Genomic DNA, 22,370 nt, shown 5'->3' with positions numbered 1-22,370 from the left:
CCCTTGTCCTTCCCAGCCCCCCAGGCTCTCCTTCCCAGGCCCCTTTTTCTGCTGTTTTCTCCATAGCACTTCTCATCTTCCAACATCCTGTATATTTTATTTATTGTCTGTCTTCCTCATGAGAATATGAGGGCAGGGATTTCTGTTTATTCACTGAATCCCCAGTGCCTAGAACAGTGCCTGGCACATGGTAGGAGCTCAATCAATATTTGTTAATTAAACACAAGAAAGTACCAGATGGCTGGTGAATTGCATTAGCCCCATAAAGGGAGAGGAAAGGAAAAGCAACCCTTTTGAGTCACCGTTCTATGGGCCAGCCCCGTGCCAGGCCCCTTCACAGTCTGTCTTCTCAGAATGGCATCACCAAGGGATGATCCCGTGGTTCATGCCACACAAACCAGGGTTCAAATCCTGATTGGGGCACTCCCTAGCTGTGTGACTCTGGGCAAGTTACTTCACCTCTCTGAACTTTACTTTCATTTGTCAGATGGGGGCAAAAATAAGACTCGGTGAAGATTAAAGGATTGGTGGGCTTCTCCACCCCCATGGAAAAGGCACCTAAGATGGGACCAGCTACTGGGCTCCTGCATCTTCACCCAGACTCATATGTCCATAGACTAAGCACTAGGCCAGGCACACAGCAAGGAAGTGGGGAGGTTTGTTTACCCAAATGAGCATGACCAAGTCTCCATGGCCAGGGAGCCCAGAGCCACCCACAGAGACCCACCATCCTGCCACAAAGCAGCGCATGGCATGGCCCAGGAGAATTCCCAAGGGCTGGGAGAATCAGGCAGGCTTTGTGGAGATGGTGTCTGAGCCAGACCTCAAATTTAAGCAGCCCCCGACCCCTGGATGTGGACTTCTCAGCCTCATTTCCTACCACTCCCCAGGTGGCCAATCTCAACCCATTTTCTGCCTCTGAGCCTTTGCTCTTGAGGTTCCCTCCACCTAGTATACCCACTCCCCCAAAACCTCCCAGGAGCCTGCCCAAATTCATCACTGTGACTGAGGACAGTCATAGGAGGACTAAGAACATATAGGCATGTAAGTCCAATAAGTGCTTCCTGAAGAAAGGAATCCCACAACGCAAGCTCAAGTAGCACCTCCTGCAGTAAGGCCACCTAGATTTCTCCCATTGGAGGTGACCATCCTCTCCAGTGAAGCAGTCTCAGGGACCTGGTAATACACTGAGGGTTTGCTCTTAGTCCCCTGGATTCAGCAGCTGGGCCCCTTAGCCTAAGACCACACCCTGCTGGCTTGGCATCCTCACTCCAGGGGACACTCCTTTGATGATCAGACACGGGCAGAGCTGAGCGCAGGGGTGGCCCATCTGTGGGACCCTCCTCCAGTCATTCCAGGGCAGGTAAGGTGATGCCAGCACAGATGGCAGGCAGCTCCGGGATGAGTCAGGAGCGAAATCTGACCCTCCCCACGGGAGAGTGGGAACCTGAAAGGTGGTATCAACCTGAGCTCGTGGTGGCAACAAGTGGGGGGATGGAAAGGGGGCCCCGGGCCAGGGATGCAAGCAAGCAAAAGGCCACCAGCTTCTATGACAAACTGTTTAATGTTCCATAATGTGCAGCTTCTAAGTGAAAAAGGCCCGTTAAAAATCTACGAGCTGTACATTCTGGTAATGGGGCAGCGGCCCCCTCCCCGGCCGTCCCTCCGAGAGGCAGGGCAGGGCAGGGTACAGGCGCCGTGAGAACATGGTCCTGGGTGTGCTCACCAGGAACACACGCGGGTCAGTGCCCAAGGGTCATGGGGGTGGGGACATGATATTTACACAGGGGAGAACCACGGACACACGTGTGACCGGAAGACACGAGGGGCACAGGTGACAGTGGACCCGGGAAGCCACAATGCCCCCGTGGAGGTATACACAGGAGATGTGAGCTGGACGGGTGGGCACCACGCCTGACGGGCTCAGGGCTCCTGTGAGCAGAAGAGGCTGTGGAGCCGGGAGACCTCGTGTGCCAGGGGGAGGGGCAGACGCAAGCCGGCCCCCTGGGAACTTGGGTGTGCAAACCAGTGCACAGGGGTGAGAACGCAGATGCTCCAAGGTGAGCGACGAGGGAGAGGACACAGACGTGTGCATGAGACCCACGAGGTGGGTCCGTGGAGACACGGGTCCACGGGAAGGCCCAGAGCAGCAAGTACAGGGATGGGAGGGAGCTCTGCCCCGGGGGCTCCTCCAGGTGAGAGAGCCCGGAGCCCAGAGCCAAGGGCCCCCCGTCGAGCGTCTCAGGGTCTAGGAAGGCTCAGGATGGGGAGGCCCCAGCTCCACTGCACACACCAGGGTCCCCGCTGGGGGCTGTTTCTGAGGTGCGTGAGGAAGGCACAGGCGTCAGAGGGGACTCCTCAGGCCTCGCTGCTGCTGCTGCTGCCGCCTCTGCCGCTGCCACGCTCCGCCCACACGAGGCGGGCCTGCTGCTGCAGGATGCGGCCACGCACCACCTTGGCCAGCTCCTCTGAGTGGCCCCACTCGTGGGCCGCCACCTGCACCCAGGAGCAGGGCAGCCCCCAGAGCACCTGCTCCGAGCCTCGGCACTGCCGCAGCAGCTCTGAGTCCCGCCAGCCCGGCCGGCCCAGCAGACCCCTGCCGAGAGAGAGGAAGGTGGGCGGTGGTCAGAGTGGGGGATACAGATGGACGGTGAGACAGACAGAGAGGGACAGACTCAGATAAGAGAGTCAGAGAGAGAGGACGGACAGCGGGAGACAGAGACAGAAGGCAAACAAAGAGGTGGAGAAGAGGAAGAGGCGGAGAGAGAGAAAGACAGAGACAGAGACACAGGCACCCGAAGAGGAGGAAGCGCTGGGGTCCTCCCCATCCTCCCGGCCCATCTCACCTGACTTCCCGGACATTCTTCTCGGTCACCTCCACGTGGATGACGATGGGGTAGATCTCGTTCTGGACCAGCTCCCGCACGCCCCGAGCACCCAGCTCCAACAGGCAGTGCTTCTTCTCAGGGGGTCAAGGCTACATTTTACTCTCAGGCCAGAGACCCTAAGCTCCCTGCCCCCTGACTGGGCCCCATGACACAGCCCCCTACAGGGTCCTGTTTCTGCATCCAGGGGGACCTTGGCAACAAGGAAAGAACTGGAGGGGAAGGGCCAAGACCCAGGGAAATAAGTCACTTCCCCCCACTGGACCTCAGCCTCCCTATCTGTAGGATGGAGCTGACCCCGGCAGCCCCAGCTCCCAGGGAAGAGGCAAGTTTGAAGGCAAAGACAAACAGGTGAGATGTATCAGCCAAATTCTCCAGGGTGACCCACATGAGGTCGACTGCCCCAGGCCACCCATCTCACAGGTGAGGAAACAGACCCACGGAAGGGAAGGGACTTGCCCAAGGTCACTCTGCAACTGAGCGGCACAGGCATGCACTCAGACTCTGCTCTTGGGCCCAGAGGGCACCCCCCCGCCCCACCCCAAGCACCTACCTTCCCGACAGACTCCTGGATGGCACGGATCCTGCTGCCCAGCCCAGGGGTGGCAGGTCGGGCCTTGGGGGCTCCGGGCGCTGACGATGTGCACTGTTCCTCCCCAGAGAGGCTTTCTGCAGGCAGGGAAAGGCAGGAACGAAGGGCCAGTGGGCCTGGCTGCCCCAGGGTGCCACCCAGCCCTCCCCTCTCCGGGCGTGCAGGCTCACCTGCTGGGCACACTTGGAAGTCCAGCCGGGAACTGGGCAGGTCTAGGAGGTTGCGGATGAGCCGGGGCGCCAGGCATTCAGGCAAGAGCACCACGGGCCGCAGGGCAGACACCAGCAGGGGCCGTACCAGGCTATAGGGTTTGAGGCTCCGCTCTGGCTCTGGACAGGGAAGGGGGTGTGAAGAGATGGGGGTGCAGGCAGGGCCCCAGCTCCTCTTTCCTGGGGCAGCCAGTCCCCTTGATACTCTCGAGGCCCCTATCTTTTTTCCCTTCCTAAGCCCTGCTGCTCCTCCTACACACAGCAGAGCTGCCCCCTCCCTCGCTGGGACCTGGGACCCTCGCAGGAGGCTCCACCCCATCCCCTGCCTCACCCTTGCCCCCTACGGGCCATTCTCCTCTCAGCAGCTGCAGGGACGCTTTAAAACTGAGGTCAGATCCTGTAACTCTCCTGCTTTCAACGCACCAGGGACTCCCCACAACTCTCAGGAAGAAAGCCACATCCTCCACGTGGGTGAGCCAGCCCTGCCAGAGCCTGGAGAAGCAGCGAGCCACGTGGCCCCTCACAACAGACTCCATTCCTGCCTCACAGCTCAGCAGCTCTAGTCACAGGGCCTTTGCATGCCCTGGGGTGGCCCAGTTAACTCTCCTTTCAGAGCCCAGGTCACACGTTCCCAGGTCCCCAGGTGGGCGGGGACCCCTCCCCCCTCCCCGCTCCCCCCTCTCCTCCTCGCCGCCACAACACATGACAGAGTTATGCACTTGCTGTACTCAGTGTCCTCCAAACACAGTACATGCAGCCATGCCTCTGAGCCTTCGCACAAGCTGTGCCTTCTGCCTGGCACAAATTCCTCTTCATCCGTGAAGGCCCCAGTTCAAACAACCTTCCTTCCAGGAAGTCTTCCCTAACCACCCTCTCCTCCTTGCCCCTCAGAATTGCTATTCCCTCATCTGGGCTCCCCCAGCCCCTCTTCCCTTCTCTGGCCCAAGGCCTCACCCTCCTGCCTCCAGAAACTCCTTCTGGGGTCGTCATGGCACCTGCCACCACACACAGGCAAGAAACACAGCTACGCATGCTTTGCCAGACAAGGACAGGCCCGTGCTCGTGGGTGCCCCAAAATCACCCAGACCCACAGTCACACCTGGACATAGACAGCTCCCTCAACCCTGGTGGCCCATCTCCCACCAGGCCCCTGGCATGGGCCCTGCCCCCCACCGGAACCCTCCCACAGGCCCTTCCAGGCCAAAGGGACCACCGAGGCCGAGGACACCCAGATGTGCACACTCCTGGACCCCGTGAGCAGCGCTGGCTGCACCTTCACACCTGTGCACGCACCTGAGCAGGGCTCCAGCAGCAGCTGCTCCGGGGAGTCCCCAGCAGGACTCCCCACATGCTTGGGTTTCACCAGCCGCAGCTGGTCCAGGGCGCGCTTCTTCAGCTGCGGAGCAGGTAGGGAAAGAGGGGCACCTGAGAGCTCAGCTCCATCCCATCCTCAGGGAGAGAGGGCCCCGCTGCCACCACTGTCCAGGCTCATGGGTCAGCACAAGAGCCCCCTCCCCACCAGGCTTTCCCCTGCCCCCACCCGGCCCAGCACAGCCCCCGAAGCAGGGAAGGGCAACCATCACTAGGGACCAAGGGAAGCAAGACTGTCAGACCCAGTTAGAGCTAGAGGAGCCTTAGGTCTGCCCCCACTTTAGAGACTGAGAAACCGAGGTCCAGAATAAGACATAAGGGACAAACTCTGGGGTCTCTTCCAATGAATTAGCAATGTGACCTTGGGTAGGAAGATTACAGAAACCAATATCGACAGCACTAATTATACCAATAGCTGAGAGGTGTTGAAAACCTACAATGTGACAGACACTAACTAGATCCCACGTGCATGAACCCAAGAGGCAGGCAGCATAATCCTCCCATTTTACAGATGAGGAAACAGAGCCTCAAGGGAGGGTCCCATGGTTGTCCAAGTTCACAGGCTGAGAAGGAACAGAGCAGGGATGCAAATCTGGGTGGCCTGGCTCCAGAGCCCAGGCTCTCCCCCTTCTCTCTAGCACCATGGGCTCTTGAGACCTCTTTAACCTCTCTGAGCCTCACTCTGCCCAGGCGCACAGTGGGGGCCATCACCCAGCCCAGCCCTGGTCCAGGGATTAGAGAAGGGGGTGTGACTGTTGTTCCGTTAAGTGCTCACCACGTGCCACGCAAGCTCCTGGGCAGCGGGCACACTATCTCACCTCCCCTTCTCAACTACCCAGATGGGAGCCCTGTTGTTCTCTTTGCTGGACACATCGGAGAGGATCAAACAAGTCTGGGTGGAGAAGCAACCAAGGAGCTCACCAAGAAGATGAGGAACCAAGCGTGGGTGGGGTCTCCTCCCCCAGCTCCCGGATAATGGAGCCTGTCCTCTCCCTTTTGGGGCCCCCCTCAGTACCCCATCCCCAGGCCCTCGCCCTGCCCGCCCCCAGCCCTGCTTACATTACTGCGGGGCCCCCGGTGTCGGCTGGAGGGCAGGCATTTCTCCTGAACTTCCAGGAGCTGCTGGGCTCTGTGCGGGGGATCATGTCATGCATTTGTAGGGAGAAGGGGAGCCCCTCACCTTCTCTCCTCCAGCCCCCCAATCCTGTCCCAGGGGATGGCGAGGGACTGAAGGAGGGAGAAAGAGTCCCCCATCCCAGTCCCAGCTCCCAGGGCTGCTGGCAGTGTCACCTCTGATAATTGGGCACAGTGCCCCGGTCCAGGTCCCGCAGCGTGAGAGGGTCAACCCGCGTGCAGAACCACTCCTGCCGCCGCTTGTACGCTGGGTCCACCAGCCGCAGGATCTCCTGGGCTTTCACGCACAGGGCATGGGGGTCGGTCCGCTCGGGCAGGGTGAGGTTGGCTCGAATGTAGAAGGGCTCGGCCCCCGGCCTCTTCACCCAGGCGTCTAGGGCCTCATGGAAGGACTGGCAGGCTGGGCGTGGACAGGCAGGGGGCAGCAAGGAGGACAAGGAGAGGGCAAAGTCACGCATCAGCCTCAGAGAGGCCACAGATGTGGCCCTCTCGAGGCCTGAGTGGCCAGGACCCCACCTTCCTCTTCTTTTTTTGTTTGTTTTTTTTTTTTTTTAATATTTATTCATTTATTCGGCTGCGCCAGGTCTTAGTTGCGGCATGCGGGATCTTTAGTTGTGGCACGCGGATCCAGATCCCCGAGCAGCAATCGAACCCGGGCCCGCTGCATTGGGAGGGAGGAGTCCCAGCCACTGGACCACCAGGGAAGTCCCCACCTTCCCCTTCTTAAAGTGAGAGTCCAAGGCCCAGAGAGGGCGGGGACTGGCCCAAAGCCACCAAGCTCACTCGGGACAGAACCAGGACCCGAACCCAGGTCTCTGGACTCCTATCCAGTGCTCCTTTCACTGTAAGCTGTTTACTGAGGACAAGACAGAGGAAGGGCACAAGGACAACCGGCAAGGAGGCAGCGGCTCGGGAGGGAAGGGAACTGCCAGGAGTCAGGAGGCGGAACATCCCCCTCTCAGGGCTTGGCTGTCCCACCCACACTATGGACGAGATAAGCCTTCTCTTGGGCCCTCAGTTCTGACCTTCTAGGACTCCCGAGTCCTCAGTCCCTCCCCCCAGGCCAGATTTACCCTTGAAGTCCATCAGAGGGAGTGTGGATGTCTGGTTCCAGGGCAAGGTTCTCTGCTGGGCCTCGCCTTCCAGGCCTGTCCGCTCCAAGCCAGCAGCCTCTGCCCTTGGCTGGGAGAAAACCCAGGCAGGGAGGGAATTGAGCTTCCCAGGGCTTCCGGAGACAGCCCTGGGGCTGGAGAACATCGGGTGTGGGGGCGACCATGTCTCAAAATTCAGCTGCCCCCACCTCACAGGGTGGTGCCCAGTCAGACACTGCTCTCGGCAACTGGCCTCCCCACCCAGCCTGGCTCAGTCTGGTCTTTCCCACATGTAAGGGTAGGGATCTGTCCAGGTTCAGTCAGTATGCCCCACCTCCCAGCCCCTGCCCAATCAGATTTCATTTGACGCTGGCTGAGGCGGGGCAACCGGCCGCTAGTCACTGAGCCCGCCTCAGCTTCGTCCAATCCGCAGAAACTCCGCCCAGTGACCTAGATCCACCAATCAGAGGGCGTCCAGCCCCAACGAAAGCACTGACTCCGCCCCCAGGCCAGAGGGGCGGGGCCTCACCTCTCTTGGTTCCACCCTGGCCGATCCTGGCCCAGAGAGTACCCTCCGAACGACAGCCCCCGACCAGCTGTCCCCGAGGAACGACAGGCCATCTAGGCCCTTGTCCTGGGGCTCAGGCCCCCCCGGAGGGCTCCAGCCAGACACTCGGATGGCCAGAGACCTGAGAAGAGAGAAAGGAGATGGGAATTAGCGTTCAGTATTTTGATTCAGTTCAACATTCTTGGAGAACCATAGTGATTCCCCAAGGATGCCATGACTCCCACCCTGGGCCACTGCACCTGCTGGAACGCCCTCCCCCTTCTTCTCTGCCTGGCAAATTCTGTTCATCCTTCAAAGCTCAGGTCAAAAGCGACCTCTCCCTCCCAAACCCCTGCACACGGTGAGGTGGAGCTTCCTGCTGAAGCCCCGCGTTTTTGTGTTTTCCCATTTGTTTCCTCGCTCAGAAAGAACGCCCTGAGAATAAGCCTGCTGTCATGTTCAGCTCCAGATCCCTACCACCAAACACAGTGTCTGGCACATAGCAGATGACTAATATAAGCTTGTTATGCTCATAGTCTAGGGCGGGAGGTCACCTTTAGATCACAACAGATCAGAGATGGTTACTGCTGGCAGTGGGAGCACAAAGGGGAGGGGCTTCCCAGAGGAAGCAGCAGCTGGGCTACATACATCATGGTGAAAAATAGAAGCACTTCGGGAATCGACAGAGAGCACACGGTTCCAGGCTGAAGAGCTGGCATGGGCAAAGGTGTGGAGGGCAGGATACAGGATACAGTGTGGAAGAATTTAATAACAACAATAATAATAGTAGCAGGAAACCCTGGGTGCTTCCCATGTGCCAGACACCATGCTAAGCTCCTTGCCCTAATTAACTCCCAGAAAAGGCAAGCTGGAGCCAGCCTATGGAGGGCTCGGAATGAAGGCGCCTGGCCTTCCTCTCATGGGCAGTGGGTACCACTGACAGGACAAAGAGTCACCAAACCCCCATCATGGCAGGGCTCTGCCTGTCCCTGGATGAGAAGTGGTGAGGCCCTGTGGCCAGACTAAGTGACAACTGACCACAAGTCTCCCCATGGGCCCCCACGGTTCTGGGGAAGAAGAGAGACCAGGGTCCATGGGTGTGCCCCAGCTGGAGAGGGGGCCCAGGAAGAGCCCAGGCGTTCACTCGCCTCCCCACCCACCCTGGCAGCTGCAGCCACAGGGCCACACCGCCCCCTGCTGCCAGCCTGGGGTGGGCAAGGCTGCAAAGACCTTAACCCAATCAGCACCCATGCAGGGGGGGAACCCTGGCCCTGGGGAGTCCGACTTGGCTCCTGCCCCCTCAGTCAAAACAGAGAGCCAGGCCCCAGGGGCTGGGGCTAGACATGGGTGCTAGAGGCATCAGGGCTGCCTTTACAGGCTCCTTCAGCCCCGGGACTGTCCTGGCCACATCAGTGTGGCACAGAAAGGCCTCGGCAGAGACAGGAGGCCTGAGGCCAGGCCTGGCTATGTTGCACAATGGCCCGATGGCTGAAGCCACACAGTCCAGCTCCAACCCCAGCATTAACTGTGCCCTAGCCTTGAACAAGCGAGCTGGCCACTTGATTCTGTCCCTGCATCCCTAAAGCAAGAATGATGATGGCACCCGTCTCCCACTGTGGGTGTGAGGGTCAAATATAGAGATAATGCAGGTAGAGGTGGAAACCAGAGGGCTGCAGGGCCTTCCAACTAAATGGGTTGTGAAATTCACTGGGTCATGACCAGCACTGTTTTTTAATGGAATGGAACAGAAAACATAAGCCTGCCTCCCTTCAAGTAAATCCGACTATCTTCCTGTAACCCTTTTGTTTCAGGCACGTGTACTGGGTTTCTTGCGTGGAGGGCTGTGGTCAGAAGAGTTTGAGAAAAGTGGCGTGGAGAGCGCCAGCAGGGACTCTCGGGCCAGGCGGCCAGGCTGCTTGCCTCATTCTCAGCAGTCCCACCTGCATCTACCTACCTCATTGTACAACTCAGTGAGTTAAAACATGGGACATGGGACTTCCCTGGTGGCGCAGTGGTTAAGAATCCGCCCGCCAGTGCAGGGGACACAGGTTCGATCCTTGGTCTGGGAAGATCCCACATGCCACGGAGCAACTAAGCCCGCGCACCACAACTACTGAGCCTGTGCTCTAGAGCCCGTGAGCCACAACTACTGAGACCGCGAGCCACAACTACTGAGACCGTGTGCCTAGAGCCCGTGTTCCGCAACAAGAGAAGCCACCACAATGAGAAGCCCGCGCACCACAACAAAGAGTAGCCCCCACTCGTCACAACTAGAGAGAAAGCCCACGCACAGCAACAAAGACCCAACGCAGCCAATCAATCAATCAATCAATAAAATAAAATTACTTTAAAAAAAAATGGGACATTGTTGGAACAGTGCCCGGTGAATCTACGTGCTCAATAATAGACATTCACTGTCAACAGGTGTGATTCAGGACTAGTCACCTCTCTGTGGCCCCATTTCCCCACCCGTTTCAAACCCACAGACAACTGGCCATCACAGCTTCCCCAGTCGAGGGCCCAGCAGGCAGCCTGCATCCAGGCCCTCCAGGACCCACCTGCTCACCACCCACCCCTGCCTGAGCACGCCCCCTCCCCTCCGTAATTCCAGGATCAGGGCAATTTCTCAGCCACCCCAGGTTTTCAGGCTTTTCTTGCCAATTCCTGCTGCTCTGAGACCCAGCTCAGGCATCTCCTCCTTCAGGACACCCTTGCCCACCTCCCCAAGGGACCAAGTGACTTCTCTGAGCCTCCACAGCCCCAGGCTACTACCTGGAGGTTCACTGGGGGCAGGGTCCAGGCCAGGTCCCTCAGCCCCAGGCTTCGGCAGACAAGCGGGTTTGGAAGAGAAAGGAATGCGTAGGGGGCGGGGGCTGCCTGCTCCAACCTGTCAGGACTCCTGGGTCTCGGGCAGCACACTCTGATTGACCCCAACCCTGCCTGTGGGGGCTGGAAAGGATGGGGTCCCAGGACACTTCCCCAGTGTCAGGTCAGGAGTTGGGTCACAGGGGAATGGGGCCAAGTCCTTCACTCTGCCAGCCCTGAGCAGTGATGGGCCAAGTGGCCTGGATGAGGGTTGCCCCACCCCAGGGCACTGTGGGAAGATCCCTAGGCAGGCCAGGGACCTTTGAAGTTGACACTTAAGCATGTCACATAGATTGCCTCACTGAATCCTCCCGACAACCCTTCAGGAGCTGCCTGTTATTCCCCCCACATTAGAGAAGAGGGAAACTGAGGCCCTGGGGAAGTTATAACTTGACAAGGGTTACACACGTGGTGGGTGGTGGAGTCAGGTGATGACCTATCCAAACCCTCCCTGTGCAAGGTCGGCCAGTGCTGGAGACCCTATGTCTACGTGACAAGTGCGGACAGGGGTGGCCCTGCCCGGGAGACAGCATCCCGATACTCTCCCAGTGCCCTCCCCACTCAGCACCTCACTTTCACTCTTTTTCTCCCTGTCCATCCATGTCCCCCATCCTGCCCTGCCCCAAGGCCCTGGGAGCCAAGAGGGGCAGATGAGAGCAGAGGGCTGAAATGCCCAGAGCACAGTGAGCACTCAACACGGGCGCGAGGTTAAAGTAGCTTCGACGGGAGGAAGGGACAACAGAATCCCCAGCTCCACCACCAAGTGGCCATGGGACACATTCCTGACGCTAAGCCTCATTTTCCTCATCTGTATAATGGGGCTTGCAGGGCTACCCTGAGGATTAAGCCACAACAGCACCAATAATAATAGCTAAGAGCTAGCTTCCCGCTCACTGCGAGCCAGGCGCTGTACTAAGCACTCTAGTAGGAGTACCGGAACCCCCAACAATGACCCCAGGGGACAGGCACTATTGTGAACCCATTTTACAGAGCAGGAAACTGAGGCACTGAGAAATTAAATGACTTGCCCAAGGCCCCACAGTAGCGAGTGACAGAGCCCGGACTTCAGCTGGCTCCCAAGTCTGTTCTTCCCCCTGTGCTCTGAGCTGTAACCCTGCCTCCAGCCTAGGACACATGCAAACAGCACTCGCCAGCCCGTTAGGGCACTCGAGTCCCTGACCTCCCATCGGTCCACCCCTTTCTCTCCCGGTCCACCTCAGTCTGCGTTCTTCCCCATCTCCCTCCTCCCCAGGAACTTCGTGGGCAGCAGAGGTGGCCCCACGTGATCATGGGGCCCAGGTGGGGGCTGGGCCAGAACCTCCAGCTCCCTCTGCTGCATCCCGGCCCCCTGGACAGCAGCCAGGACCCCTGCTGCAGGCCCGAGAGCGGAGGAAGGGAGGAAGGGCCGAGGCAGGCAGGAAGGGAGGCGCCTCCGCCCCTTCCCCCAGAAGCACGTCCTGCACAGTGAGAAACAATGTCGCACTGGGCCCTGTGCCGGAGGGTGAGAGTGGGGGCAGGGGCCTGGCCAAGCTGCTTCCAGGAGGCAGGAGGCCCCTGGCTCTGCTGTGCCCTGATTTCTTGTGTGACCTGCACTCTGTGACCAGCATCCCCGCGTTCCAGCTCTGACAGCAGCGCTTCCTATGCCCCCTCCAAAACCCAGATCTGATCAGGTCACTCTGCACCTTGGCCCTTGCACATCCCAGCTGTGTGACCTCAGGCAAGTCAGTTAACCTCTCTGAGCTTCGGTTTCCTCCTTTACAAAACAGGGGTAATCATAATAATGCCTGCCTCCCAGGACAGAGGGAATGCTGTAAGGCAGCCAGGAGCCGGCCCTGCATTTAGTAATAGCTAAGCTCCCCCAACCACCACCAGGTTTCCCAGGGTGCACAAGCCAAAATCCACACTTCCCCATCCTGACTCACAAAGCCTGCCCGAGCCTTTCGCCTTTCCCCCTCCCCCACCCTCACACTCCAGTCACCACCAAACTCCAGGTCCATCCCTGGACAGATTCTGTTCTCTCTTCTTCCAAGTCACCCAGCGGCCCCCCATGCCTGCTCCTGAGTTCAAAGGCCACCTTGTCAGACCAGCCTCTTCCATCTCCTGCCCTCCTGAGATCACGGACAGTCTTGAGCAGGGAGACCACGCATCCACCAAAACGGACAGAGCACATGGCCTGCAGCGCGCTCTGAGCTGAGGCGGTTCATGACTCCAGTTGTGGGCCTGGGGCCAGCCCAGCTGCAGGGGCCCCACCCCACCCTCAGCGTGAGGTTTGCTGGGAGGCTCAGTCCTGCTGGGAACCCCGAGCCGGGAGGACAGGCAAGCAGCACAAGTAAGAGCTACCATCCACCCACCACCTGCCTGGCAAAGTGGGGTGCTTTACTGCCACGAGTCCTAAACCTCCGAACACCACCTGTGGAAGACATCACTGTGGCCCTTCAGCCAGTGAGGAAACTGAGGCCCAGGGAGGTGAAGTGACCAGCCCAAGTCTCCCAGACGATAAGCGGTGGTGACAGCATATGAATCCAACGTGTGACTCTGTCTAAAGACCTTAATGGTCTGACAGCCGCGTGAGGCAAAGGCTTCGCTGCTGCTCCCTCCCACCTCGCCCCTGCTCACCCTTCTCCGGAATCCGAACCAGCCCCCCAGCTCCACCCACCCCAGGCAGCTGCAGTACCTGTTGAGGAGATCCAGGCCACAGCCTCTGGCCAGAAGGCCCTCCGGCTTTCCCAAAGGCCACACGCTGTCAGAGGACGAGGACGAGGAGAGGCCAGGGGACCAGGGCTTAAGCGTCACACTCCCTGGGGAGGAGGAGTGAGGTTTAGGGGTGCCAGACTGAGCAATGGGGTAGGGCCCGGGGTTGAGCCCCTCAAGCCCTGGGATGGCCCAGGGCCCAGAGGCCTGGGGACTTGGCAGGTTTGAGGCCCCTGGAACACGCTGGACTCACGGGGCTCAGGGCTGGGCCTGGGCCGGCCAGGGTGACCCCTCAGTTTCCCGGAAGAGGGTGGAGGGCGGGCTGGAATTGAGGAGCCCCACAGAGCACAGCCGGGACCAGGAGAGAGGACCAGGGTGGGCTCGGGGTGAGAGGTGGGAAGCAACTCCCCCAGGGCCTCCCAAGCAGCGCCTCCCTGCCCGGCCAGGGGACAGCAAAGCCTCAGGGAGGGGGACACAGGCCAAGGGCAGAGCAGGCAGCGTAGCCCTCAGGTGGGCCCCCAGATGAGCCCTCCCCACGGAGTCCTCAGGCCTTTACCTGTGATGTCCGACATGCTGCTAAAGGACCTGGGCAGAGAGAGGGCGAGAGGGGCCGGCACTGAGCACGGTGATCCTGTGCCTCCCAAACGTCCTGCAACCCCCAAGCACGTGCAGGCTAGACCCCGGGAGGGTCTCAGGCATGGTGCACTCGTGCCACCCAGTCCCCTCAACACACAGGACAAGAAGTTAACATCCTGACCTCTGCCCCGTTCTTCCACCTAGAATGCCCTAGCCTGTCCTTTAATGCCACCCCCTCCCAGAAGGCTGCCCTGACCTCTGACGCCTCATCTCAGCCTCACTTTCTACCTTTGTCATTCGTGACTCTGGGGTCTGCCTCCCTCCCACACTAGACCATGACCTCCCCATCACACACCTGTCATGGCAAGTTCATCCATCGGATCAAGCCCATGACAGGGGGACACATGCCAGGAGGCGTCTCCTGCCCTTGGTCTTGCCATCAGTGATATGGCTCAGTTTTTCTGGCCCCCATTTTCTGCTGCTGCTTGAATCTGGGGCCTGACTTTCTTGCTTGAGGTCCCTGACCCCTGGGAACTTCCTCCATGTCTCCTAGCCCTGAACCACCCAGGCTTCCCCCTGGATTAAGGATCTTTGAGGCTTGACCTCCAGTGACTCTCATGTCAAGGTGCTCAGCAGGGACTGAGCTCACTCTGCCCTTTGACCTTGCCTTAACCCCTGACCTCATTCATGCCTATGACTCCTGCAACCTGGGTTTCCAGAGCTCCAGCCATTTAAGGGCAGTAAAGGGAGGTGACAGCCTGGACCTGACTCAGGCATCAGGGATTCTGGGAGGAAGCTGTTTACCTCTTAGGGGGTGCGGGGTCCTCCTCCCGCTGCCGGCGGAGGATGGAGCCAGCGCTGGGGGGGAAGGGCAGGATGGAGAGCCGGTTGATTTCCTTCTCGCTGTCCGTGGCCTCCTCCTGCAAACCCACAGCAGGGCCTGGTCACCCCCACGGGACCTGCCCACAATTCATCGTACCTAGTTTGTGCCCATTTCACAGATGGGAACTAGGGCCCAGAGCCGAGGGGTAGGCTCTGCAAGGTTATGGACGTGTGAGTGGCTCCCCAGGTCTCCCGGCACCCAGGCCCAGGCCCAGCACAGAGCTGGCTCTGCGTGAGCTTTAACAAGGCATTTGACCTTCATGGGCCTCAATTTCCTCTCGTGTGAAACCGAACTGTCAGCAAACTGGAGAGTACTCTACGTGTCAGTAATTCTATGATGGCCATCCGTACCCCCCACGTCCGGGCTAGGGCAGGTGTCTTACCGAGGTGTGGGGCTCAGATCCCCCCGTGACAGCCGCCTCCCCAGCTGTTTCAGGGCCTCCCAACGGGGAGGGGAACTCGCTCAGGCTCCAGGTGCTGCTGAGGTTGGAGCACAGGGAATGGGAAGAGGCGCAGGCCTGGGAGAGGAAGGGGGTGGGGAGAGGTCAGCAGCCCTGGGCCAGGGCCAGCCCCCGCCATTTTCTCAACACCTGCTGGGAACAGGGATGCGGTGGGGAAGGAGGGCTGGATCTCTGCCCTTGTGGAGCTCACACCCTAGTGGAGGAGATAAGCTATAAACAAGCAGATAGATGAAGGAAATAAGGCTCAGCGGCCAGGAGAGCCAGGCAGGCAGGAAGGTACCCAGGGTGGGGAAGGCACTCAAAGGCCCCACCCAGCCGGGGGCATCAGAGTGCTTTCCAGAGAAAGTGTGGTTGGAACTGAGAACTCAAGGATAAGTAGGTGTGAAAGTTGGGGTGGATGGTCTAGGCAGATGGAACAGTATGTGTAAAGGCCCTGAGGCAGCACTGTGACACATTCCAGGAATTAAAAGGCTGAGACGGAGAGAACCAGGCTGGGGGGTGGGGGGCACCCTGTAGGGCCTCTAGGGCATGGTAAGGGGTTTTGCCTTTACCTAAAAGCCACTGAGGATTTTTAAAAGTCAGAAATCACAGATTCACGCTTCCTTTGTTCTATTTCTTCAAGCATTAAACTCAACTGATCATCTTTAAGCAAACCCAAGATAGGAAAAGGCAGAGTTCTAGGCAGAGATCTGAGCGCCAGTGTCTGGTTTATAAGGGATCTGGGGGCTCAGCTCCACTGTTGGCTGGCTGTGTGATCTCGGGCAAGCCTCTGACCCTCTCTGGGCCCTGTGCAATGAGGGAACTGGACTAGCTGGTCTCTGAGGGACTTCTAGGGCCCACATTTTGCATTCTAAGATGCTCACAGGCCCTCGGGCAGCCGGGCTTCTCCAAGTATATGCTAAGCCAGGCTTCAAACTATTCTTTATGCCCCAGGTGCAACCCCAGAAACTCAGAGACCCCCATGCTCCTGTCTTGTTCCCTGATACACCAACCCACAACTACCCGAGCTACATTTTGTCCACCCTGGCCAACAGGGCCCTCCAAGACTGGCATGTTCTTGACCTTGGGTGAGGGCTCCAGCCAAGACCCACGTATTTCCTCCCAGAACCTGCATCTTCCCAGGCCCAGCTGAGGACTCCCACTGGGTCCCCCGTGTCCCCACCCCCGGCTGAGTTCTCCCACCAGGTCCCACCCTGGCCAAGAGCTCCAGCTTGGATTCCTGACCCTGCTCACCTTGAGGTAGGGGCCACCCTGGACCCGCTGCAGCTGCACCTCCAGCAGGGCCTTGGCACCCTCCAGGCTGGTGAGCGCGGTCAGCAGCTCGTCCCGCTCGGCCTCCAGGCCCCGGACCTGCTTCCGGTACTGGTCCTTCTCGATGAGGCTCTGTGAGTACTGCAGCTGGATCCGGTCTCGGCTCTGGATGGCCTGGTGAGAGAGTGCAGGGAGGGCGTTGGACCAGCAGCTGAAGGAGCCACATGGGCTCAGCTGTCCTGGCCTCTGACCTCTCAGATGCGGGGGTGGCAACAGGAACAGCGGCTAACGTTTATTAAGGACTTCCTGTGTGCCAGGCCCTGTGTTAAATATCGGCTCATTTAACCTTCACACTAACTCTCCGACTTAGAGATTCTCACTATTCCCATTTTACAGACATGGACACCAAGCCAGCAGGGACAGAGTTGCAGAGTCCAGGCTCGTACCGTTTCCCCAAAACAACTTAAAACTCTTCTGTGGGACCCACTGGGTGCAGGGGTCTTTATTCCCAGCCTTCAGGGTTCAAACCCAGCCCAGTGCACCCAAAGTGCTTTTCCCCACAGTGAAGACCAGGGTCCCTGAGAGCTGGGCCCATGGCCAGGACCTGCTACCCATTGTCTCAGAGGGAGCTGGGGCCAGAGACCCACAGGCTGGGAGCAGGCAGGTGAAGCGCAGATTCCTGGGCCCACCCCAGACCACATGAATCAGAATGTCTGGGGACGAAGCCTCAAATCTGCGTTTTCACCAGGCCCTGCAGGGGATCCTGAGGCCCGTTCTCACGTGTACACTTCAACTCCTCTAGTGGAATTCAAACGTGGTCCAAGGACAAAACCTCCTGCCCTTCCCGCTGCATGGGAAGCCTCACGCAAGGAGGGCTGCGGGCCCGGAGGAACTGGCCCGAAGTCCTCAGCCTACCCTATGGCCTCAGGAGATGAGGGCTATGGTACCCAGGGCCTGGAAGCCAGAACTTTTGAGGATCTCTTCATCAGTAAATATCTGTAAGTACCTCCCACTGTGTAGGCCTTGCCCTTGAGGCAGGGAGCACAAGAGATTCAGATGCAAAGGCCACCAGGACCAACTTTCGTAACTGTCACAAGAGCCCAGTGAGGCAGGTGTGTTGAGGGGGCCGGGCTGGCACATCTCAGGCCCCCTGTCTGTTTCTCCTGGCCTACTTGCCCCCTCCTAAACTGATAAGTGTACTGTTCATCTCTGTCTACAATTCCAGTCCTGTCTGCCTCTCGCCATCCTCCCCTGGACGAAAGCCAGGGCCGGGCACACAGCAGGCTGGGCTCACCTGGTCCCGCTCCTTCTCGATCTCCTCCAGCTGGGCCAGGACGGTGGCCATGCGGTGCTTATACAGGTCACAGTCCTTCTGCAGCGTCCGGTGCTTCAGCCGCAGGTCCTCCATCTCCTGCAGGTACTGTGGGCAGGCGGAGCGGGGTGGGACACGCCCAGGCCGGACCCCAGGGCTGGGGACAGGGGCAGCTAACCAGCTGGTGTCCAGCAGGTCCAGGGAGAGAGGCCTGAACCCCAATAATGAGTGCCCACCTCCCCAGCTGGGTGGCCTGGGCCACTGACTGACATCACCTCACTGGGCCTCAGCTGCCTGATCTGTAAAATGGGGATAACGACCCCATCCCAGCCAACCTGGGCCTCCCCATTTCAAGTGCAATCTGCCCCCTTACCCCGCTCTACTTGTTCCACAGCACTCATCGCCCTCTGTGACATGAAGTAACGGACTGCGGATTACGTGTATGGCGTCCTGTTTGTCTCCCCTGCTAGAATCTGCCCTCCCCAGGAGCAGGGACCTCTGTTCCGTTCACTGATCGATCTCAATACATATTTGAGAGCAAATGAATGCACAGTTCTTGGCACAGGACTTGGCGTACAGCAGATGCTGGGGGAAGACTGGCTGAAGCAAACTGGTGATGCCCTCCCCCCTCCCCTCCCCAGGCTGTTAGCAAGAAGGCAGGTGCGAGGGGAGGGGGGAGACGCGGACGCTACCTTGTCCCGCAGCTCCTCGGCCCACTGCAGCTCCCCCTGCACGGCGTGCAGCTTCTGGCACAGCTCCTGCCTGCTGTCCTGCGCCTCCCGCCAGTCATGCTCCAGGATGTCCAGGAGGATGCGCTCTGAGCCTGGGGCCCCTGGCCGGCTTGCCTCCTGCGGGGTCAGAGTTCACGGCTGCCTCAGCCCCTGGCTCAGGGCCCACCCTGAGTGTGGGGTAAGGGGGACAAACAGCCCTCAGCCCCACCCTACTAGCTCTGCCACCTTGGCCGAGGGCCTTGACCTCTCTGGACCTCGGCTTCCCCCTCTGTAGTGTGTGTGGCGCCAACAGCCCTGCCCACCCTCCAGGGAGCATCTGGGGGTACAAATGAGGTAAGTGGATGAGGGCGTGCTCAGACAAGTTGGACCAGGACCTTATTCTTCAACAAGAACCAGGCCTGTTCTCTCTTGCTCTGGGCCCTACCTGCCAGCCAGGACAGCAGACGGGTAATATTTCCAAGGCCTATTCCCCCCGCCCCGACAATGGGTCTTCATAGGGTCTGAGCTTGGCCCAGGGAGGTAGACGGAAGGCTTAAGATCCAGCCCACAGACCCACACCCCAGCCGGCACACCCAACCCTGTGAAATACACCAGAGCCCCGGCTCCCTCCCCCACTTCCTATGAGGAGCAATGGCCAGGTGGCAGGCCCACACTGCCACTGACCTGCCGCAGGACACCGAGCAAGCTCCAGGGCCACCCAGGGGTCTCAACCTTTCCAGGGTCAGACTCCTCTACAAATCCAAGGAAAGCTGAGGCCCGCTCCCCGGAAAAATGCTCACACACAAAATCGGGTACACAGTTTCAGGGAGTTTAGATGCTTCCTGCCCCACCCGACCCCACCCCCCCAGCAGACATCAGACTCAAGACCCAGCGCAAGCTGAGCACTGAAGGCCCTCCACTCAGAGCTTAAGACAAGGGGCCAGCCAGGATTCCATCCAGATCTCAGATCCCCGGATCTAGAATCCTCACTCTCCAGGCCTCAGGGGGACGAGTGAGCAGCAGGAGGGTCTGGCCTCCCCCCGACCCCCCGGCACTGCCCCCTCCTCCGGCCCCCCGTACCTGCTGCAGGCCCTCCTGCAGCTCCTGCAGCGATGCCACCAGCCGCTGGTTCTCGGCGCGCAGCTCGGAAACCAGGTCCGCGCTGTCAGGCTCTTTCTCCTTCTCCTCGGCCCCGGGGAGTGGCCCCCTGGCCCTTCGCAGCAGTGTGCACTCTTCTTCCAGCCGGCTCACCTTGAGCTTCAGCTGGTCCACCTGGGGCCCAGGACAGGGGTCAGCTCAGGGAGGGGGCACCAGCCAGGCCAGAGAGGAGAGGTCCTGCTCCCACACTCCTGGGTGCCTCCCCGATTCCCAGAGGGGCCCGAGCAGGTGTCCTCCCCAGACGTGTCTAGGAAGAAGGGACAGGCTGGACAAATACAATGAGGAAGGAAGGGAGGCAGCGAGGCCAAGCCACCCTCCCAGGGGACTCTGCCTCAAGGACTTGTGGGTGGAGGGGCCGTATCATAACACGCTCTTCTGTCCCACACTTCTGACACTGAGCACAGGACCAGCATAACAGAGGGGGAGGAGGGCTGCACCAAGAACAGGAGGACCCAGGGGCTGGGCCCAGCTCGGCCTCTAACTCAGTGTGGCCTTGGGCAAGTCACAGCCCCTCTCTGTGCCTCAATCTCCTCATCTCCTTGTCGGGGGAAGAAGGAGGAGGAGGATTCTGAGGGTTTCACCCAGCCCAAGAGCCAGGATGTCCCCCTCTCACCCAGCCTCCCCACTCAACATACACTCACGGAACACATGTGAGTCTCGCCCTCCCTTAAGATATTCCTACCAGAGCCTCCACTTGGGAAGATTATGAGGTTGGTTCACCCCAACACGAATTCCAAGTCTGGGATCCAGATTTCAATTGTACCATTTTACCCTCTGTCATCCTGAGCAAGTCACTTACCTCCTCTGAGCCTCAGTTTCCCCATCAGTAAAATGGGCCCATTCAATCCCCCTGCTCCACCACCTGCCTCCCAAAGTCACTGCAGGAATCAAACAAGACAGCAGGTGGACGGAGGCCTTTAAACTACAGAGCTGCTGAGGGTGTGACAGTGGCTATCTTTACAGCTTTAAATAAAATCCTAGGACCCCAACTGTCACCGGTTCAGTGTGGGCAGCCAGAAACTGGCCAAGGGTGCTGGGTGGGCGGCTGGGTGGTGGCTGCCTGGCAGACAGCAGATATGCACGGCCAGTTTGCTGGATTATGAATGCACTCAGCCGGAGTGATTTTCCAAATTCACGCGGGGTCTGGTGTCCAGCAGGTCCAGGTGGCTAGACCTGTGGTGGCTAGACAGTGACAAGAGGAGCAGCAGGTGGCAGGCCACAAAATGAAGTCACTGTTGGAAAAAGGGCACAATGACCTCTGGGGCTATACTCAGGCATGCCGACATCTGGTGCCCTAGGAGTGCCCTGGCCTTGCTTGGAAAGGACTTGCAGCCCCACACCCCCAGAGCCTGGCATGGCACCCCCCTCCTCCACACACCCCCCCCCCACACACACACGCAAGGGTCTGGAGGCTGGGTCAGGCAGTTCCACGAATTAACAGCCCACTCCTCCTCCGCAGAGGACTCAGAAAGAAATTCATGACTCTCACATTCCTTTCCCCTCACAAAACACGCTTTGTGAACCGCCGGAGAAAGACAGCTAGTTACAAGGGCAAATGTGGTCACACCCTCTCCAGCAAACTGCAGCCACACACCATGGCCTCCCGCCCAACCCACGGCCAGCAGGCTCCCGCAATGAGCTCAGGGGACAGGGCACCTGGGAGTCTCCGCTGAATGCCAGGAAATATGGATGCATTTAATCCTGGTGTACAAACTCACTTAGCACAAAATTATAGCGTTCGTTCCTTTAAGTTTATGTTGCTTAGCAATAACAGCTCATTACATTTGCACCTTATAAAGCACAGTATTAAATCACAGCCACTACACACCTGTCCACAGGGGGAGGGAACCCAAGCTGCCGAGAAAAGCACCATCAGCTGCTCTGTTCATTTCCATCGGCAAAGCCTTTGTTAATATGTTGCCAAAAAGCTCCAGTAAGTTAAGGCAAATGTAGGGTGGCTACATTTAAAGAAAAGCTTATCTATTAACTGAATTTCACCCCTTACCCTCTGCTAAACTGGGAAAAAGCAGCTATTATCTGCCTACTGGCAGATCGCCATACCCCTAGGGCCATACTATGTGCACCTACAGCTGAACGGCAGACACAGAGAGAACCTGTGACACCTCTTCTACATCCCCCTACCCAACCCCAGGAGACTCCAGACAGCTGCACACACACACAGGGCATCCCCCACCCCAGTCACATGCACATATCTGCCACCTAAGGGGACCAAACTCAATCACACACAGCCCAAAGGTGAGACAAACCGTGTGGGCCACAGCCCCTCCCAACACCCAGGGGGGTCGGTGGCCATCGTGCTGTCCTCTCTGAGCAGGCTCTCCCCACCGGCCCCCACCCCACCCCACCGCACTCCCAGCAGTGCCCAGAGCAAAGTCAGAAATGCTCAATCTTCGAACCCTGGGAAAGTACTCCAACCAACCTCTCTGTGCCTCAGTTTCCTCATCCATAAATGGGGATAATAACAGAATTTCCCCCCAACCCCCATTCCAATGGAGTTGCTGGGAAATTAAAGGAGTTGATGGACGGCAAGCCCAGAGGACCATGTCTGCTGCACAGGAGGTGCTGTCTTGCTGTGATGTCATCTGCATCCATGACCTTGCGCTTCAAGGATGAG

General features: G+C 58.9%; 1 protein-coding gene across 4 annotated transcripts in view; it reads right to left on the bottom strand.

Moving 5' to 3' along the window:
- Positions 1 to 1,545: 1,545 nt before the first annotated feature.
- CARD10 (caspase recruitment domain family member 10) overlaps positions 1,546 to 22,370 on the bottom strand; it is a 28,937-nt gene continuing 8,112 nt past the window's right edge. For 3 of the 4 annotated variants that reach the window (XM_082419999.1, XM_082420000.1, XM_082419997.1), the window contains 17 exons: positions 19,658 to 19,849; positions 18,560 to 18,715; positions 17,850 to 17,975; positions 16,538 to 16,729; positions 15,227 to 15,361; positions 14,766 to 14,881; positions 13,942 to 13,970; positions 13,369 to 13,492; positions 7,812 to 7,971; positions 7,265 to 7,373; positions 6,348 to 6,591; positions 6,117 to 6,186; positions 4,980 to 5,082; positions 3,648 to 3,806; positions 3,439 to 3,554; positions 2,847 to 2,962; positions 1,546 to 2,596 (listed from right to left, as the gene is read on the bottom strand). In XM_082419999.1, the coding sequence (XP_082276125.1) occupies positions 2,359 to 2,596; positions 2,847 to 2,962; positions 3,439 to 3,554; positions 3,648 to 3,806; positions 4,980 to 5,082; positions 6,117 to 6,186; positions 6,348 to 6,591; positions 7,265 to 7,373; positions 7,812 to 7,971; positions 13,369 to 13,492; positions 13,942 to 13,970; positions 14,766 to 14,881; positions 15,227 to 15,361; positions 16,538 to 16,729; positions 17,850 to 17,975; positions 18,560 to 18,715; positions 19,658 to 19,849 (2,385 nt within the window). In that variant the 3' untranslated portion in view covers positions 1,546 to 2,358. The remainder of the gene's footprint in view (positions 2,597 to 2,846; positions 2,963 to 3,438; positions 3,555 to 3,647; positions 3,807 to 4,979; positions 5,083 to 6,116; positions 6,187 to 6,347; positions 6,592 to 7,264; positions 7,374 to 7,811; positions 7,972 to 13,368; positions 13,493 to 13,941; positions 13,971 to 14,765; positions 14,882 to 15,226; positions 15,362 to 16,537; positions 16,730 to 17,849; positions 17,976 to 18,559; positions 18,716 to 19,657; positions 19,850 to 22,370) is intronic. The other variant, XM_082419998.1, reaches the window with a different exon arrangement.

Source organism: Balaenoptera physalus, assembly GCF_965194825.1.
Source record: "Balaenoptera physalus genome assembly, chromosome: 13".
In the NCBI taxonomy this organism is placed as follows: domain Eukaryota; kingdom Metazoa; phylum Chordata; class Mammalia; order Artiodactyla; family Balaenopteridae; genus Balaenoptera; species Balaenoptera physalus.
The sequence above is the reverse complement of the archived record's forward strand: the minus strand, read 5'-3'. Positions and strand labels throughout refer to the sequence as shown.